At 35.5% G+C, this 19,785-nt stretch overlaps 1 protein-coding gene across 1 annotated transcript in view; it reads right to left on the bottom strand.

The window, feature by feature from the left end:
* The window catches only part of LOC113058744 (1,4-alpha-glucan-branching enzyme-like), a 123,847-nt gene that overhangs the window by 78,615 nt on the left and 25,447 nt on the right, over nucleotides 1-19,785 (bottom strand). Inside the window, exons 4-7 of the mRNA XM_026226927.1 lie at nucleotides 12,011-12,136; nucleotides 10,915-11,050; nucleotides 4,971-5,061; nucleotides 550-759 (exon numbers count right to left, since the gene is read on the bottom strand). Coding sequence (XP_026082712.1) covers nucleotides 550-759; nucleotides 4,971-5,061; nucleotides 10,915-11,050; nucleotides 12,011-12,136 — 563 coding nt within the window. The remainder of the gene's footprint in view (nucleotides 1-549; nucleotides 760-4,970; nucleotides 5,062-10,914; nucleotides 11,051-12,010; nucleotides 12,137-19,785) is intronic.

Genomic DNA, 19,785 nt, shown 5'->3' on the forward strand with positions numbered 1-19,785 from the left:
ATAAATCATTGATGGTAAAATTACAGTGGAAGTCAACGGCTACTGTTAAATGTTTGGTTACCAACATTCATCAAAATATCTTTTTGTGTGTGTGTGTGTGTGTGTGTTCTACAGAAGAAAGAATCTCATACAGGTTTGGAACAAGTGGAGTTTTCATTGGAAAATGTTCATCGGAAGTGACAGAAATGTCATTTTTGGGTAAACTATCCCTTTAAACACTTACTCAGTGATTTCAGTGATAAGGATTAGCAAATCTAAATTTCAACTGTAGTTTCTAAGGAAGATCTTCAGCCCTGGAGAACAACTTGGCAAAAAACAAGGCGTCTTCGAAGACAGCATATTTACTCAAACAGCCTTCCGGTCGAAACATATCTACGCTGCTTCTGTAGGCAGCACACTAAGTTTTGGAACGGAGCCTAGGTTTTAGAAGAGCGCTTGTGTTATGTTACACAACACTGTTTTACAAAAGGTGTTGTATAATGAGAGAGCCGTGGTAACTTACGTGAAGCGTAGGGTGTTCGAAATGTGAAAAACAATGTTGAGTCTCACCTAGAGTAGTTGAAGAGTCTGCTGTCCCAGAGGCTGTGTTCTCCACGGGGCCCGCTGTGGAAGAAACAGGAGTCAGAGCCGTCAAATTGGTTCAGCCCGTCCTCTGTGTTCTTGGATGCGTGGCTGTGCACCACATCGAGCAGGACGATGATACCCAGAGAGTGAGCCACGTCAATCAGCTCCTTGAGTTCCTCTGGGGTGCCGAAACGACTGGAGGGAAGAACAGATGAAGGCAAGATATCAGAGCAGTCTGGGCAGAGGTTGTCTGTCAAGCTGCATGCTCTTCGTCTTGGGTTAAGTTTGAAACTAGCAGCAGTCTGACTGTTAAGACCTTTTTTTCAAAAGTATAGAGATATCTTTCTCAGAGATTCGCAAAACACAGGATGCACTGGTAAGTTTAAGAGCAATTCTTTGAAGAGTATAGAGATATCTTTCAGAGTTCATCGCAAAACTTAAGATGCACTGGTAGGACTTTATATATAAACAGTATATCTGCTTGCTGCAAAAAGTGTATATAAAAAAAATAAAAAATAAAACCGGACTGTGAAACATTGCTGGAGCCGGCTTTACAATTAGAGCTATAATGATGGCTGACGATTGCAAATTGGGATTTACAATTTGTCTGTTGTGTTCATGTCACTTAAAGTGTAAGCTGAATACACAAACAAATTTGTTAGATTAAGAATATAAAATAGATAATAAAATAGGTATCTATTTTTTGGACCATTGCCTTGTGGGCTCCGCTCCAACATATGGTGCAACAGTGCTCCGGGCAAGCCAAGTTTGAATCCCGGCTCATGGTCTATTTCCAATCTCATTTCCATCTCTCCTATACAATAGTTTAATGTCTTTCTTGTTCTGTTTGAATAAAAGCAGAAAAGCAAAAAAATAAATAAAAAATAACAGTAAATAACTAAACAGAAAATATAGGCCTATGCAATTTATTTTATAGCTTTAAAACTTTAAAAGACATAAACAATCTTTTAAAATACAATATTATTTACAAATATTTAAATTAATTAAAATGTTTATAAGATTTGGTCTTTGGTCTATTTAATATAATAAATATAAAAAGCAATATAATGGAACATAACATAACATAACATAACATAAAATAACACAACATAATATAATATAATATAATTAGGGGTGTAACGGTTCACAAAATGTATGGTTCTGTTCGATACAATTCACTGGTGTCACGGTTCGGTTCGGTATGTTTTAGATACAGCAAAAAGAAAAAATTGGCAGATAAATTTCCTTGATTTTAAAAAAATTTTTTATTTATTAAAACTAACAATGTTTTTTTTTTTTTTTTTTTTTTTTTTTTTTTTAACATTGAACAACGATGGAGCTATCCTTTACCCATCTTCTATGTTGTTTTCTTAGCAGCATACTGTATTAAACAAAAACAGCTCCTTGTAAAAAAAATAAATAAATGTTATATTGTTGTAGTAGTTATGAACAAATACAAAGATGTAACTTTTCATATGGAACTCTATAACTCTTTATTATTGAGTGTGTTTTTATTCAATTGGTTCTCTATAGGGCTTATGTTTTTTAACAAAGCAGGAATTACGGTCTGGCTGAAATGGGATCGTGAAGGAATATTGTAACGGGGCTCAATTACATTAAGCATGTTCTTAAAACCTGGGTTTTCCACTACAGAGTGCGCTCGTTCACTCAGTACGCGCTGAAGGCTCGTTGCAAAATGGCTAAAGGGTCTTTCACACAGGACGCAGTATGCGCGGCGCGGGACCCTGGGCTAAGCGTTGCCCTTCAGATACAACGCAATTTGCGCTGCACTACGCCAAGAGCAAAGTAGGTGGAGTTTTCAAAACTGCCCGTGCATACGTTCTATTTATATCAGTTCTTCTATCTAATAACGTGCAGGCATGTTAATTGTATCGTACTGCTCAGGAAATTCCGACACAGTACAGTACTAGTCCATTTTGATTTCCGTGCTTGTTTGGATGCCCCGATCGATTGGTAAAGTGCACCCAAACACCAGACCTGTTGGTTATTGGAGGATCTTCTATTTCTGGTCTTTTAAACGCTTTGGCCACCGCGTACCGTGCATGAACTGCTCGCTCACTCAGTGCGCCTGACTGAGTATCCTAACATAAACATATAAGTTGGTGTTTTTTTTCTTCTTCGGGGGTGTCAGGGGCGTTGCCTGTTACGTCGTTTGGGTTATTGGACTACCTTGTTGAACGCATCTCATTATATTTCACAATTTTTTATTTATTTTCCAAATATAATTATTTAGTCCAACGAACCGTTCGGTACATAATGCGTACCGCGTACCGAACTGAAAGCCTCGTACCGAACGGTTCATTACGAATACGCGTATCGTTACACCCCTAATATATAATATAATATAATATAATATAATATAATATAATATAATATAATATAATATAATATAATATAATATAATATAATATAATTCACAGTCTCAATGAAAACCTATTGAAAAGTTTTTCATTAACAAATAACAATTAGCTAAATTAAAATTCATATTCATGATTACAAACTAAATGAATGAATAAATTAATAAACAAATGATTTATTACATAGATAAATAATTTTAGAACAGGTTCAGATTTTTTCCAAAACAAGATCTGTCCAATCTTCCATTACTCAGCCAATCATATACACATAATGACTAATCCAAAAGTAGACATGCTCATGCACTAAAAACAGTGCAATTCTAGTACCTCTATAGTGGCTCAACAGCTGAGATTCAAACTTACAACCTTCTGGATACCATCCCAGATCTGCCACGTTATGTACGTGTGCATGTGCTTAGCTCAGAAAAATCCACTCTACACAACAGTTGTGTTTAGCAAAACCAACGGAACGGCACATTTGCAAATACATCAACTGTGCTGCCCAATTGCGTTTAAAAAAACAAACAAACAAATATGGCAGATAATAATAGATCGTTTACACCGTCATGGCCACTGAGTTCAAAGCCTCCATACTGCTCCTTGTGGAACAAAGGGCAAGAGCGCCGCATTTCCATCAGTGCTTCCTCACGCATCTCCTCCGTGTAATTGCTGCACGTAGCTTCATCTGTCCTCTAGCTATCATCATATCGCTTTCCTCCAGCAAACGTGATGCAGGATGATGACATCAACACCCCTCCCCTCGGCCTCCACCCCCTTCCCAGCATCCAGACCTTGCACTTTTTAAACGACTCAGGAGATCAATCATGGGTGAAATTACTCCGTATACATTATTCTCGCACTATAGGCTGTCTTCAGCACTAGCCGGTAAGGACGAATGAGGGAATAAAGCACGTAAATAAAGAATTCCTGCCTGTCTTCCTTTATCTGAGGTCCCTACCTCTCCACAGGATTAACTGCAAATGTGTTTACAGGGAGATTATCGGCCCCATCAGAGGAGCCTCTCTGTGATTTGGGGCCACAGATGTGGGACAGAGTCTTCATGGTGTGTGTGCGTTTTCACAGAGGTGTGTTACAGTAACCTCATTTTGAACATTAAGAAGATAAAAATGAATGAATTGTACCATGTTATAGGCCTCAAGACAGCATCCTTTTCATTGAGGGTCAACAGGTGTGCCCCGGAGTTGATTTTCAGGGTCATTTTTAACTTTGGCTCACAGAGTTCCTGCCTAGTGTTCCAGATCAGTTACTTATTAAGTTACTTAATGGTTAGTAAAGCTTTTAAAAATGTGAGATGCAGGGGAGAGGAATAGAAAAAAAAAGGTTGTTAAGCGGTTCAAATTAATTTTATGATGTGCTGATTCATTACATTAATTAATCACACATCAATTTGGACTGAGACATTTGCAATATGCACTCTTGCTAGTTAAGTTACTATATGTGCTACAAACCAGTTTGTTTATGATTAAGACATTATATTAAAAGACTATTTACAATATCAAGCAGCATAATTGACTGTTTTTGTACAGCTAACTGGAAGTGAATTCACCAGAAGTTTTTTTTCTTTCAACTTGATCACTGACTTTTGGGAAACACTGTGTCATGAGATTTTGCTAAAGAAGCGAGACGTGAGTGTGATGGTCTAAACATGGTGCAAAAACCCATTCTGTGTGTACAGCCTCTAGTCTAGACAGTAGACACAATTTTTCATCTGTCACATACAAAGTTATATACAGAACACCACCTGGGGAGAAATGTCTGCTCCATAGATAGTTCCTATATTTTATAATGGAAATGCATATACATAGAAATAATAATGAAAGACAAATGTAAACCTGAAGCAGTGCAAAGACAGTCTACAACAGGACTGAAACACAATAAATATTCAAATGCACAAGGAATGTGCAAAAATGACTGCAAGGCAGTTCACTAGGTTTGCAACCTGGTTAGTCAGAAAACAATGTTAACATGAAATGGACTGGAACATTTTCCAGCTTCAGATATATTTACCTTGATGCTGCGAAGAAACTCGTGATCTGGTAACCGAAGCTAGCGTAGTAGGCGTGCTCCATGATCGCCATCAACTGAATGCAGTTATAACCTGTGTGTATGACAGTAAACGGAGCAGTGCTTATTATCAGATGTTTGCCAAAAACAAATATTCTGTCATCATTTACTCAAGCCACTATGCCATAAGACGTACTTTCTTTAGTGGAAAATGTGATATTTTGAAGAATGTCCATAAAGATATTTTCAATAAAAAACAATAGGTTTTAGAGTTAAACTCAAGAATAAAATGTCAAATTACTGATTTTAGACTTTTTTTTTTTTTTTTTTTTTTACAAAAAAGTTTTGTGATATTATTATTGTTTTATAATAATAATATTTATTTTGTGTTTTTATTATTAATATAATAATAATAATAAGATATACAATTATTTACAAATACAATTTAGTATTTAATAAAAGTTATAAAAATGATTTACCTTTGCAGTAAAATTTAGAGTACAATTTCTTTATAATTAATAATAATCATACTACCATGAATAATTGTATTACAAAATTAATATTAAGTAAAATATAAAAAGATTAAACAATACTACTGTGACATTTGACTTTAAAATAGAAAATGTGGTATTTAACAATAATAATCATATATGATAATGGTGATGATGATTATTATTATGACTTTAGAGTAAAACAATAACATCACACACTTTTATCTTAATTCAGTTTCAAATTAATTCATTTAAATAGCCAGCACATAAAATGACAGCATTATACAACCTTCCTGCAAAATAAATAAATAAATAAATTCTGTTGTTCTGCTGATTTTGTGTCGTCCCCACGGCAGTGTGTACCAAATGCCCACGAACTGAACGACGGCTTCGCATAATTTCAAAACATCTGTTTTTATTAACAAGAAGACACTATACAACCGTCAAAAAAATGATAAATTGTGAAGGCCACACAAAATCTTGCCATGAAAACACTGCTCAGGCTTTTCCCAAAGAATACCGTGGTACACAGACAACCATCAGACCCAACAAAACAACTTCCTTCTTCCCCCTTCAGCTATGACCAGTAAGTGACCACCACAGAAACTGGTCTTTTATGTGAACACAGAGTGGTCCGAAAGACTCATCGGGTCATACGCAAGTCTTAACTGTCCAGACCAGCGTTTCGTTGCCCATGCAGACTGTAGCACAGACATGACTTAGAATCTGAATGGGAAGGACCCAACAGGGTGATCCAGGCTTATCTCACATCATTTTATTTATTTTAATTTTTTTCTGAGCAGATTGGTTTACTTATTTATCTATCTATATCGCTATCTTCCTTGCCCTGCTTCAGAGAAAGTTTGGGGATTTTTGATGAGGTGTGACAGCGCCAGGGGCTCATCTCACCGACGATGCGAGAGAGCGCGCACACACACACACACACACACACACACAGTGCACAATGCTTCATAGATGCCAGAACCAGAACTGTCTAGGGAAATGCAAACCGGTTACCACGATACAATGAGAACTCAAGGGAGTGACAGACACTGCAACAACATACTGATTTTAGTGCATGGACATATGCATGAATTATTCTCTCATAATATTTGTTACTGCGAATGGCTTCGTAGGACTTTATGTGGGCACACACATTTCTGTTTTGCCGACAAGCAGTAAAATATATATTTATTAACATTCATATTTTTCGAGGCAAAACTTTAGTGGTGCTTATCCCTGTGCTACTTACAGGCACAACGTTGGAGTTGGTGTGAATGTTTTCCCATGTTTTCCAAAATGCTAAAGGAACCCACCACCCTGATATTTCTATAGAATTTATTTGCCTAAATGTAGAAGGGGCCCTTAGGGCCCTTTGTGGCCCAATGCAAGGTATATGGACATTGTCCGAAAGAGCTCATTCAATGTTTCTATGATTGTCTACTTTTAAAAGTGATGTTCTAAAGTTAAAATTTCTATTTAATAAGGCCACCCCCAACTCATCCTGAAATGAAAATTTCAATTAAATGAAAATAAACCGATATATAGATTGCTGTAGGCGTGAGAAGTAGGTGAGAAGTTATGAACATATAACTGCAGAGGAGAAAGCAAAACAAAACATTGTTCACGAATAAGAATGAAAAAAACAAGGATTTGTAAAGAAAAATGTTGCAGGATTTCATTATAAGCCAAGAGGAGAATATAAGCCAGAGACGAGCATATTCTCACCAGAGCAAACGATACGCCTAGGTCCTACGCCGGATGACCGTCACTCTCTCATGAACGCACATACGGCAGTTAGCGGAAGCTAGAGATTACTGCTTAAAAGGTTTTAAAAATTGACATTTTTCAAATGTGTCGATTCGCTTCAGAAGGCTTTTTATGATGAAGCACATTTATGATGGATGGACGCACTTTATTGGATTTCTATTGGACTATTGAACAGCCATTCACTGTCATTAACAAAGTTTGGAAATGTCAGGATATTTTTTTTTATAGAACTCTAAATGTATTTGTCTGAAAGAAGAAAGTGATATACACCTAGGATGGCTTGAGGGTGAGTAAATCACGGGGTAATTTAAATTTTTGGGTGAACTATCCCTTTAACAATAAATCAAGCGAAACCAAAAATAAATAAACAGACACATAAATAAAGGCCAAATGCAAACAAAACAAACAAAACAAGTGTCAAAAAAGCAAACTCTTAGCAAGAACTTTTCCATTTCTAAAAGTAAAATTCTAGTTAATGCGAAATCTTGATTTAATAAGCCCACACTCTACTCGTATTGAAGTGAAGAAAAGTACCATTTAATTCAAACACCAAAAAGCACAACAGATTCAGACTCTCTGACTGAGATAAACGTCTGGAACTTCTGCTGTAAAAAATCTGCACCGCAGGCATCTCTTGACAAATTTTCCTGTCAACATTAAATGTTTCAAAACAGAGTCCAGGATCCAGAAAGCAAAAGATAATGGTTGGTATTAAAGGGATCGTTCACCCAAAAAACTATTATAATAACAATAAATTATGCATAATTACAAGCAAGTAACCCTACGCCAAACCCTAGCCTTATAGTAAGTACATTAATTGGTAACACTTTAGAATAAGGTTCCATTAGTTAATGTTAGTTAACTACTTTCGTTAACATGAACTAAGCAAGAACAATCCTTCTACAGCATTTATAAGTCTTAGTTCATGTTAATTTCAACATTTACTAATGCATTATTTAAATCAAAAGTTGTGCTTGTTAACATTAGTTAATGCACTGTGAATTACCATGAACTAACAATGAATAACTGTATTTTCATTAACTAACATTAACGAAGATGAATAAATACAGTAATAAATGTATTATTCATTGTTTGTTCCTGTTAATTAATACATTAACTAACATTAACTAATGGAACCTTATTCTAAAGTGTTACCCATTAATTTATATTACGCAGTACTTAAATGTATAATTACACTGTAACAAGGACACCTTAAAGGTACAGATTGTAGGACCTGCCACTAGAGGGCGCACTATCAAAACAATAACAATCGCATGCTTTGATGATGCTAAGAAGGAGCATGGAATAATGGGATTTGTTGTCTTCTAACCAACAGCTGATAGCCATCAATCAGACTGTATGAAAAAGATTACCACTTGTTCAACAAATATACACTTGTGTACATTCAAACACAATAATTGGGCATAGATAGCAAACGCAAATTCAATGATTTGCACAAGCAGATAACATAAAAAGTCAATGCAAAGATGCGATCAGACGATGGATCAGACGTGTCCTCGCGCATGTCTAGGTACGCAATGCCCCGCGTTTGGCCTGTATGCGCTGTTTTAATAGCAATCGTTTTCTGTAAAGAAACGATTCAAAACAACTCACCTGTCAAGTAAAACACAAGTGAGATCAGAATCTCTTTATAGTTCAAGTTTGTCGCGAAGCTTCTTCCGCCTTTGTCCAGGACACTGTTGTCATGTGGTTTCTACATCAGTAAAGGCGCTAACAAAGGGAAACTAACGTCATTGACAGGCGACTGCACTGCCCCGTGTCACTGTTTAGAATGGGAATTTTCTCATGATTTACAAGTAGTTGAAAACATTAGAGATATTTTTAGTAATCAGCTGGACAGAATATATAACACTAGCCTACTGATTTTTGTATATTTTACTGCAAATATCTTACAAATTGTACCTTTAAAATAAAGTGTAGAAAAATTATGTTATCAAACACTCCCATTTTATTCCAGAACTGTATGTCTTTCTTTTTGAGTGGAACACTAAAGGGAGAATGTTAAATAATATGCTGGTTTCTCCTTTCCATTAATTTAGAAGAATATCCTGAAATGAAGTCATTATTCACTGATGACAGACCAATAAGCACAAAGAGACCAATAAGCCTCATCTTCTGTGCCTGTTAAACACTTGAAAATACGCTGCATCTCCAAAACACATCGGTCACCACGGAACCAGATTTACTGACTAGATGTGCATGATCATATCATTAGATATATCGCCCAGCCCTACTTGTGTCCTTACAAAAAAAGTACTGTGATGGTACCAATGTACAGTGATGTAATACCATGTATATATATATATATATATACGTTTGTACAAAATGCTTTAAATATTCATTTAGCATGATACTTTAATAGTCATGCAAGGTATTTTAACGTACATCATGGTATATCTCCAAAAAACATGGTGAGTCTCTACCATAGTAATTCAGTACTTCTCTGTGATGCATCAAAAATAATAAAATGCTTCACAGACCTGCTCCTGATGAAGACCATTGTTTTTTGTTAGCAGAGAAAAATTTAAGTGTCTCTCTAAAAGCATAACATTATGAAGTAATTATCTTTCCCGTCTGAAATGTCTTTTCATATGAAACGTTTATCTAACACAATGATTTGATTGAAGACAGTGTTAAAACTAGTACAGAATTCTAAACTGAGAGAATATATATATATATATATATATATATATATATATATATATATATATATATATATATATATATATATATATATATATATATATATATATATATATATATATATATATATATATATATATATAAAAACAGATCATTGTTTAAACATTTTGTCTCAAAAGGTCAGAGAAAAATATCAGTGTTGAATTGGTCATGTGTCACATCCATGTACAGACAAAGTTATTTGTTTTAAGAAACGTTTAAAGCATTTATAAAAGAAATGTAAAAATGAAATAAAAACACAATAAACAAAAGAAGAAAATAGAGCCAACATAAAACCCAAGACAAACAAAGCAACCATGAATGAAGTCATTTGAATAAAATGTTGCTGACAAAGACAATAGCTGGGTTCCCATCACCCTGCTTTTATGCGCATTATGAAGTATCACATCAGAATCGAGTGATGGAAACACTGAATTTTGAATAAAAATTCTTGAATTCGCAAAAAAGTTTTCACGCGAGTCAAAAAAAGTCATGTGACTGTGTGCTATGGGATGGTAAACGATTTTGTTCTCTTTGACTCGTTGGCTGGAAACTATGCTTGTTCGCAAATGTTTTGTGTGATATTCCAATTTTGCGCAAAAGTTAAATTCACTTTAACTCAAATTAACTTTAGATGGAAACCTGGCTAATAATTACTGTAAGGCAATATATTTAAAAAAATAAAATAAAATAAAAACTGCAGAAAAAACAAAAACAAACATAACACAAAGATATAAAATAATATACAAATAAATAAACATAAAATAAAAATCCATGTGTCGATAAAGCAATTTAATTCAATGAAATAAAACTGATACACTAATTAATCTAAGGCAACAAATCAAAACAAAGCAAAAAAAAACAAAAGAATAAATTTAGACTAGAAAAAAATATATACTCATGATTAAGTCACTTTGAACCAAAGTCTATTAGGCATAAACCCTCATTATCTATAGTTTTGTGTTAAGGACACAGTCTCTTACCAAGATCTTTGATTTTAGGCAGCACGTTGTGTGTAAAGTTGCTGTAGGATGCCACTTTGCCCTCCGGAGATGCAATGCCAACATGGGACTCGTATATCCGCAAGCTCCTGGGCTTCTGTGGACGAGGGTGCTTGTGCTGGCACAGAAAGAGCAGGGAAAGATCTGTGGAATGATTCTTCATCCAAATTTAACATCACAGTACATGCCAATACAACTGTAGACAAGACGGAGCCACTGAACAGAGCTGACAGTAGCTAATTTGGGGAATCTCACCGAATCATGACTGGAGGACATTAATGGGCATATATAATTCATAGTCTGAGGAGATGATGTTCCCTGTCTTGACTTGCCATTAAAGTAAAATTACTCTAAGTAGAAAGCAATGAAATGGCTCATGTTGTATTGATAAAGCCGTTTCATCTTCCTGTTTTCAGAAACAGTTTGCCTTGCTTGGAAACTTCAATTAATAAGGAACATACAGTACACACACATGCCCTAACTAGAGCACTTGATGAAAGTGTATTAAAAAAAAAAAAAAAAAAAAAAAAAAAAAAATTATCTCACTTTTTCCTCTCAACTTCCCATTTGCAGAATTCTGCATGTGCATAGGCGTCGAAAATTTCAGAAATAAATAAAATAAATAATAATAATAATTGCATGCTGAAACTCAGAAAACCAAGAAAATAATTAAAAAGCCAGAATTGCAAGATGTAATCTTAAAGTTCTGAAAAAAAGGTCAGCATTTTGAGATTTAAAGTTACGATGCAAATAAAAAAAAGTTGTAATTCTGTGATATAAACTTGGAATTCTGAAGTAAAAAGTTCTGATTAAGTACAAAGTTATAACTGCGGGACTTGAACTTGCAATTCTTTGAAAAAGAAAAAAAAGTGAGATAAAAAGTCACAATTACCCTTTGTTTTTCATATTTTATAATAAACTTCCGTAATATTCCCAAATACTTGGCCATCCAAATAAAAAATGCATTACATGACACAGTTATACTTAAATACAAGGGTTGAAAATTTAGGACCCATTATAGTTCACTAAAAAATAAAAGGTTAAGGCACACCAATGCTGGGGGGATATAATCACTTACAATGTAAGGTTGAGGAGGGTCCCAGTGCACCCAATCATAGATGACGGACTTCTCATGCCTGTTCACATACTTTGCCCAAGGTGAGATTCGGTACAGCCGCTCTCCTGTTCTGGTGTGAACAACCACCTGGGAAGAGAGACAAATGAGGGATGTAACGGCAAGGGCACAGAGAGAGGGTCGGGACGTGGGCACAAGCAAAGGGCACTGGGTAATGCAGGTAAGAGAAAATGTGTTTACAGCTGCCAGAGAGCAGGGATAAAGGGCCAATCTCATGCAGAAAGGTCACTCTGTACAAGCAAAGAGGACGTTTAAGTTCAGTCTGACCGCTGGAGGTGAAAGAGGTTTTATACTGAAAAAAATATGACTTTTGCATTTATTGCAGCAGGTTTCTAGAAAAACTATCTGTTACAAAAATGCAGCTTCTGAATTGGTTGTGAGCGTATATTTATATGTATTTTTTAGAGAGAAAACTGCATGTTTCTCAATTTTGTAACCAATTTGATTCAAGCACCGAGTGTGGCAATTGACATGTAGTGATTCTGGGAACAAAAAAAAAAAAAAAATGTTTACTTATATGTTTAGTTTTGTTCTTGCTTTACAGGCATATACATCCAAACCTGTATGATTTTCCAGCAAACAGAAAATTAGACGTTTAGCAGAATGTCTAGGCTGCTCTTTTAAATACAATGAAAGTGAATGGGGACTAGGGCTGTTGAGCTCCCAAAATGATAAAAAAGCACCATAAAAATATCATAATGTTCTTTTAAGATGCTTTTCGGAGCTGTGGCCAATGTATGTTTTAATATATGGAAATGAGAAGCCTACATTCAGTTAAATAAACCTACTTCTGTTTCACAGAAGAATAACAGTGACACGGGTTTATACATATAAATAATGACAGATGTTTTTAGTTTGTTTAGTTAATTAAGTGATTTGTAACCATGTCCAGAAAAACATCATTAAGCTACACAATGCAAAATATAAGCCTGCAACAGCCAGAAAAAAAAAAAAAAAAGTTCACAATTGAGAAAATGTCAATTAAGGATTATGATAATAAAAAAAATAAAAAATAAAAAATCCCAATTTGGAGTAAGACTTTATGAGATAAACTTGCATTTGTGAGATAATGTGATTCTGAAGAAGACAAAAAAAAAAAAAAAAGTCTTAAAAAAGAATTATGAGAGGTAACTCGAAATTTTGAGAAAAGAAAATTCTGAGGAATGTACGTTTTAATGTATGAAAATAAGCTGCTTGGAAATAAGCTGCTAAATAACTTAATATTTATTTATATAATATCATATAAAAAAAATTATTTATAAAAAAAATAATGATACTGTTTTGGAATGACATGAGAATGAGTGAATTATAACAGAATTTGTATTTTTTGCTATAGTGATTAGTTACCAGGTCAAGAAATGATTATTACGCTACACTGTTTTTTTCCTCATGGAGAAGAAGATTTCTAGAGCTGTCTAAAATAAAGCTATTAGCAAGCACAAAAGCACTGATCAGAAACAGAAAGGCTAATTTAATAATTTGTGTACTATCGGCCTTGTTATTTATAACTGAAGCAAAACTGTACATTCGCAGATATTAAAAACTCATCATGTGTCTCAGATTAGACTACAGAAGTTATGCTTTCTGAATGGCATTAGAAGGCAATGTGTGAATTTAATGTCAGTGTGTGTGTTTTTTTCATTGATCTTCACAGAAACTGGATCTATAGACGCCAGAACTGAAAAAGCATTGTAATTTCCAGCATAACATAACATCACAACACATTACATAACATTACATAACTCTAACCCTAAAAATTGTAGTAATACTAGACAGCCCTGAGAAATTGTAATTCCATTATACTAAATATTATATATACCCTGTAGAGAGAATAAAATTTATTAAAACAATTTTAAGAGTTATCTAATCTGATCATATATTATACTGAACTGTATAAAATAAACAAAATATTTAATAATATTACATGACCCTAATGCTTTAATTTTTAATTTCATTGTTCTACATATTAGGGTTGGGCCGACAGACGATGCCATTGTCCATTGCCAGTGGTTGATAGACATCACAATGTTAAACTGGCATCACTGTTGAAAATCATTTGAAATTTGTGTCAGCATTTCATAAATAGAACAAGGAGTCAGTTTACTGTCAGGGATTTGTGGTGTCATGCTGCGCCGCATCCAGTGTAGACAGCATCTCTGATTATAATGAGTTCTGTTGACTGATATGTATATAATAAATCTCCATTATAGATCAGTATACAGATAGAGATAGTATTTTGTCATGCTGCGCTGCTCACTTCTGGAGTAGAAACAGTGTTAGGAATCGTTAGTTGTTTAACCCTTATATGGATTCACACTTTGGGCACTCCTCCCCCAATAATTAGACTTTTTTGATCCTGACACAAAATGGCCAGCTAACATTAATTGACTCATCGTATCAGCAGTACATGTGAAAGTGTGAGCAAGTACTAGGTAAAATCACTATCATACTAATTAGACTGCAGATTGCTATAAAATGAGGGAAGAAGCGCTTCCAAACAATAGCCGCGTTTCCACTGTCGGGCCAAAAGCGGGCAGGCTAGTGATTGCCAGTCGTGTTTCCACTGTCACTTCCGGGGCTCGATCGTGCTTCGTCGGTGCTTCCTCAGGGCCAACTGCCCGGGCCAGCTGGGGCTAGAGGAGTGGTTATGAACAGTGTTTGGAATAACGGCGTTTAAAAGAACGGCGTTAGGTAATCTAACTAACTACTTTTCCCGTCGTTACAATGCCGTTAACATTACTGAACGTTAAATGTGGTGCGTTATTATGCATTGATTTAATAAACTATGCAATCCGAACGCACCCCTGGCTCACACAGCGAGTGTGAAGGTGGGTTAAAAACGAGATAAGCGATTATGATTGGCTAAGGCAGAATCATGTGTTTCATGGTAGCCAATCAGAGCCAGTGTTTTTACACACATGCCGGCACGCGCGGCTGCGTTACTTGAGTTACTTTCCCTGGTAACGAGTTACTTTTATTATAGAGTAATTCAGTTACTAACTCAGTTAATTTTTGGAACAAGTAGTGAGTAACTATAACTAATTACTTTTTTAAAGTAACGTTCCCAACACTGGTTATGAACAAAGGGGGAGTTTCTCTGCGTCTGGAGAGTGTCAGCTCAGTGGATCATTTCAGAAAGCTAACAGCTTTACCACCAGCATTAAAAACTTTTTAAATTAAGTTAAGCTCAAAACTCACTTTCAGTCAGCAGCGAGTGTTTGAAATGACTTGATCCGATGTGGATTATATTCAGCATACAGGGCAGAAATATTTATAAATGATGCAAAACACTATGCATGCTAGGCATTTACATTACCATAGTAAACATGGTATGACTGCTGGAGAAATCAGACGTCAGCTTCTTATTCTCGATCACAATCGTGGATTAATTTAGTAACATATTTTATCTGTCATAAGTCTCGTCTCGAGAATTTAGCTCCACGTAGCCTATGTCATCAAAATATAATAATGGTTTTTGTCCGGAAGCTTTTATAAAAATATGTAATAATTATTCTTTCTAAATGTGATTTATATAGGCTATTGTGATTTCAAATAATCAGAAACAGACTAGATAAGCAGGCTATGTTCATAACGATTTATTTCTGTGCGAGTAATTTTCAATCCTGAACATTAATTCATTATGATCAATGTAGCACTTATTATAGTAGAACATCAATACTTTTGGATTTAAATATTTACATGCAAACAAACGGCCGCTTTTATGGTGTTCGTTTTGTGATCACGCTAGTTCCAGTGACTTATTTTTTTTTTTGTTATCTAAAAACTTGCCATTGTTGGTGAAATGCAGGGGTTTCGTGGGGTTGTTTCTGAGAGGCGTGTAAAAGGCCGGTTTTAGTGAAGCGCAGCGGAGCTTCTGGCCCAATGGTGGAAACGCAGCGCTATTTTGACCACTGTGCTACAGGCCCGAGGCTATTAGCCCCTCCTGACCCGTTTTAAGTCCTTGCTCGCACTGGCCCGGCAGTGGAAAAGCGGCTATTGTGTTAATGTTAGCAATGGTTTCCTTCAAAGAAGCATGTGCAGCCATCATCACTTTGCATCAAAAATGGCCTCAAATATAGGGAAACTGCTACTAAGAACATTGCACCAGAGAGAACCATTTACCTGGAGAGAGGTTCGACTGCAGTGAAGAAGTCTTCAGGATATCCCAGAGTGTCAAGCAAGAACCAGGACCGTCTCCTCCAGAGGAATTGTGTCTCCAGCAGTGCAAAGTTTTCTCAGGAATGGCAGCAGGTTGGTGTGAGAGCATCTGCACGCACAGTGAGGCCAAGACTTTTGGATAATGGTCTGGTGTCAACAAGGGCAGCAAAGAAGCCACTTCTGTCCAAGAAAAACGGCAAGAACAGACTGAAATTCTGCAGGAAGTACAAGGATTGGATAGAAGACGCCTGGTGCAAAGTTATTTTCTCTGATGAAGCTCCCTTCCGACTGTTTGGGACATCTGGAAAATCGATTGTTCGGAGAAGAAAAGGAGACCGCTACCAAGAAACCTGTTTTGTGCCAACAGTGAAGCATCCTGAGACCATCCATGTGTGCGGCTGCTTTTAAACCAAGTGAGTGGGATTTCATAATTCTGCCCCAAAACACTGCCATGAATAAAGAATGGTATCAAAACGTCCAGCATTACTTACTTCTTCCAACGATCATTGAGCAATTTGTTGATCCGTGCATTTTCCAGTATGAAGGAGCACCATGTCATTAAGCAAGATTTATAAAGAAGTGGCTTGAAGATCATCATATTAAAATGTTTGATTTGTGGCCAGGCAACTACTCAGATCTCAATCTCAAAGGCACCAGTTTCCAGCCCACTTTTCAAACAAGAGTGATAAGTGTGTGCTCTCGAATAAGGTCTCACTCAAAGTCACTGTTATCTTCCTCCCCGCTGCCACGCGCAGTCACACGATTGTCAGTACAGGAGAGCGGATCGATAACGGACCGTCTCTCACTCCGTGAATGCACCCGCGGGAGCACCATCCTGAGTCTCCCTATCTCTTTCTTTCCTGGGCCAAAAAGCAAATGGATCATTTGATGGTCCCCTCCATAAGCTGCCAGCGAGAGGTAATGACAGAGCCATTGGCACCTGCCGGTGACCTACAGAGCAGCGTCCCAGTGGGGCTCAATCATTAGCAGCTTTTCACCTGAGGACATGCGGAATCGCCAAACCACCACACCACGGGGCTGCCAGTTTATATAATTACCCAGAAAAGAGTGCGAGATTGAACAGATGCTGAGCCTGACCGACTGATGAAAATAGCAGACACATGGTGTCAATGAAAGCATGGTGAGGTGGAGGATAAACGGATGATGGCAAAATACTTAGTTCATTTAATGTCTGTCACTTTGCTGTACTTTCATTTCAGGATCCAGTCGCAGGTTTATTGAAAACATTTACTGGCAATTAATATTTCTGAAACTGTTTTGCTTTTAATGCTTTTAATGTGAGGATGCATTGAATTGTTCAAAAGAGACTGTAAAGAAGACTATATCTATATTGATACAGATTTTTTACATTAAATAATCCTGAGGACAAAATGCACCACAGTTCCAACTAAAATAAAGCATTATTATTAAAACTGTTTTGTTTTTGTTTTTTAACTCAGATAATAATTATAAATGTTTCTTTGGCACCAAATCAGCACTGAAATGATTTCTAAAGGAATGATTTGAATTGTACAAAACATTAAAAACAAAACAGTTATTTTAAAATTGAATCATATTTTATAATCTTTTAACTAATTAATGATTATATTATCAATCATTTTGATCAAATAAATATAGCCTTGCAACCATTTACACTGGGTACCTCCTTCTTTTTTAATTTCCAAATAAATAAAACTTAAATAAATAAAACTCACTATATTAAGTTCTAAAAAAAAAAACGGCTGATGATGTTTTGCCTTTTATGCAGTGAAAGTTGTCTTTTTCTTTCTTTTTTTTTTTTTTTTTGTTATGTGGGAAGTTTGCATGTTTTTGGTTTTGTATAATATCTCTTACAATTCTTTGCATTTGTACAAAAATAAAATATGTATTGTGTCATATTTCCTACCAGCCACCTGGTGCAAAAGTCTATTTTATTTTATTTGTTTGTATTTTACACCTCATTTAATGACTGGCTAATGTTAGTTTTACTAACATGTAGAATTATATATTATGGGTATTTTCTCTTACCCATAGTATATTACCGTACTTATATTACCACAAATGTCTTGAATTTAGTCAGCAGGCACATAAAACACCCTTTGTAACTACACAAGGTCTCTCCATGATATGAGCCTGCGGCGTGAAGCAGAAGGAATAGGCAAGTCCACTTCCTGCATAATTAAAGTCTGGCCGGACCACTTTTCACCAGGAACATAATCCAGTTGACACTCAACTCATCCGAGTCCAGTCTGAGGGCCCGAACTGGGGCAGGGCCAGAGTCTGCTTATCGTCCAGAGCCTGACCAGGAAGACAGCAGGAACAAAGCAACCAGAAAAGCAGCCTGTGCCCAGTGAGTGGCATCTACCTGCCATCAGTCAAGCCTCTGCCAGCGTATCACATATAAGACAGCATTGGACAGAAGAGACTGGACTAAACACAAAAATACAGATAGATTATAAAAAGACAGATTAGAAATTAATCTCGGCCTCACAATTAATTTAATAAAAAAAAAAAAAAATCAAAAGAAAAATCACACATTCAATGAATTTGAAGAGATAAAACTAAAAACTGTCAAGGTGAAAATAACTGCTCTTATATCAAAAGAATAAAAAATGCAGATAAGCCGATAGGTCATATTATATATATATATATATATATATATATATATATATATATATATATATATATATATATATATATATATATATATATATATATATATAAAATAAGAAAAATATATATAATGGGTAATGTACCGCAGGGTAAGATTGAATTAATTTACATTTAATTTAACAGGTTTAATATGGAGAGGCAATGAAATGTTTTTCCCTTACACTGTACATGACGTTGAGAACAGTTAGCATAAACTCATTAATTTAAAGTTAGCTAGTTTTAGCTAGAGACTCCTTGCTGAAGCACAAGATGACATTAAGTTTCTGCTTGAACAGATGAAAACTGTATCTTAATGAGTATAACAACCAGACAATTAAGGTTTTCGTCTTCATTGGGATTGAATGCTTAGGGACATTTTGCTCTGTCTTGTTTGGGTTTAGCAAATGGAATGAAATAAATTCCATTGCCCATCCTCTCAGGATACCTGGAATCAGTGTTATATAGTGGTGGAACGGTTCTCAGAAAAAATATCGAACCGTGCAGTTCTCCACCCATGGTTCGGCACGCACTTGCACAACGGCTCATCCGAAATGCCAAACCCGCATCTCAGAACACACACAAACAATGAGTTTGTTTTAAAGTCATGCTTGAAAGGAGAAAATTAACACAAAAATTAACCTAGCAGACATAGTCGGCTGAATGTACAGTATCAGTGTACTGAATCTGTGCATTGTCAAAGTGACCGAACTTTTTTAATTTTAATCAAACAAAAAAAGACAAGGAAATTATTCACTGCTCTTGACTTAATAGTTTTGTAACTCTAATAAGGATTCATCTTTAATATATACAGTCAAATATGCAATGCTATTTTACATTTGATTACTTTATTAAATTCTTAATAATTAATGATATTTAAAAAAAAAAAAAAGTTACCTTGAAATTCTAGT

The sequence above is a fragment of the Carassius auratus genome, chromosome 40, assembly GCF_003368295.1.
Source record: "Carassius auratus strain Wakin chromosome 40, ASM336829v1, whole genome shotgun sequence".
Taxonomy (NCBI): domain Eukaryota; kingdom Metazoa; phylum Chordata; class Actinopteri; order Cypriniformes; family Cyprinidae; genus Carassius; species Carassius auratus.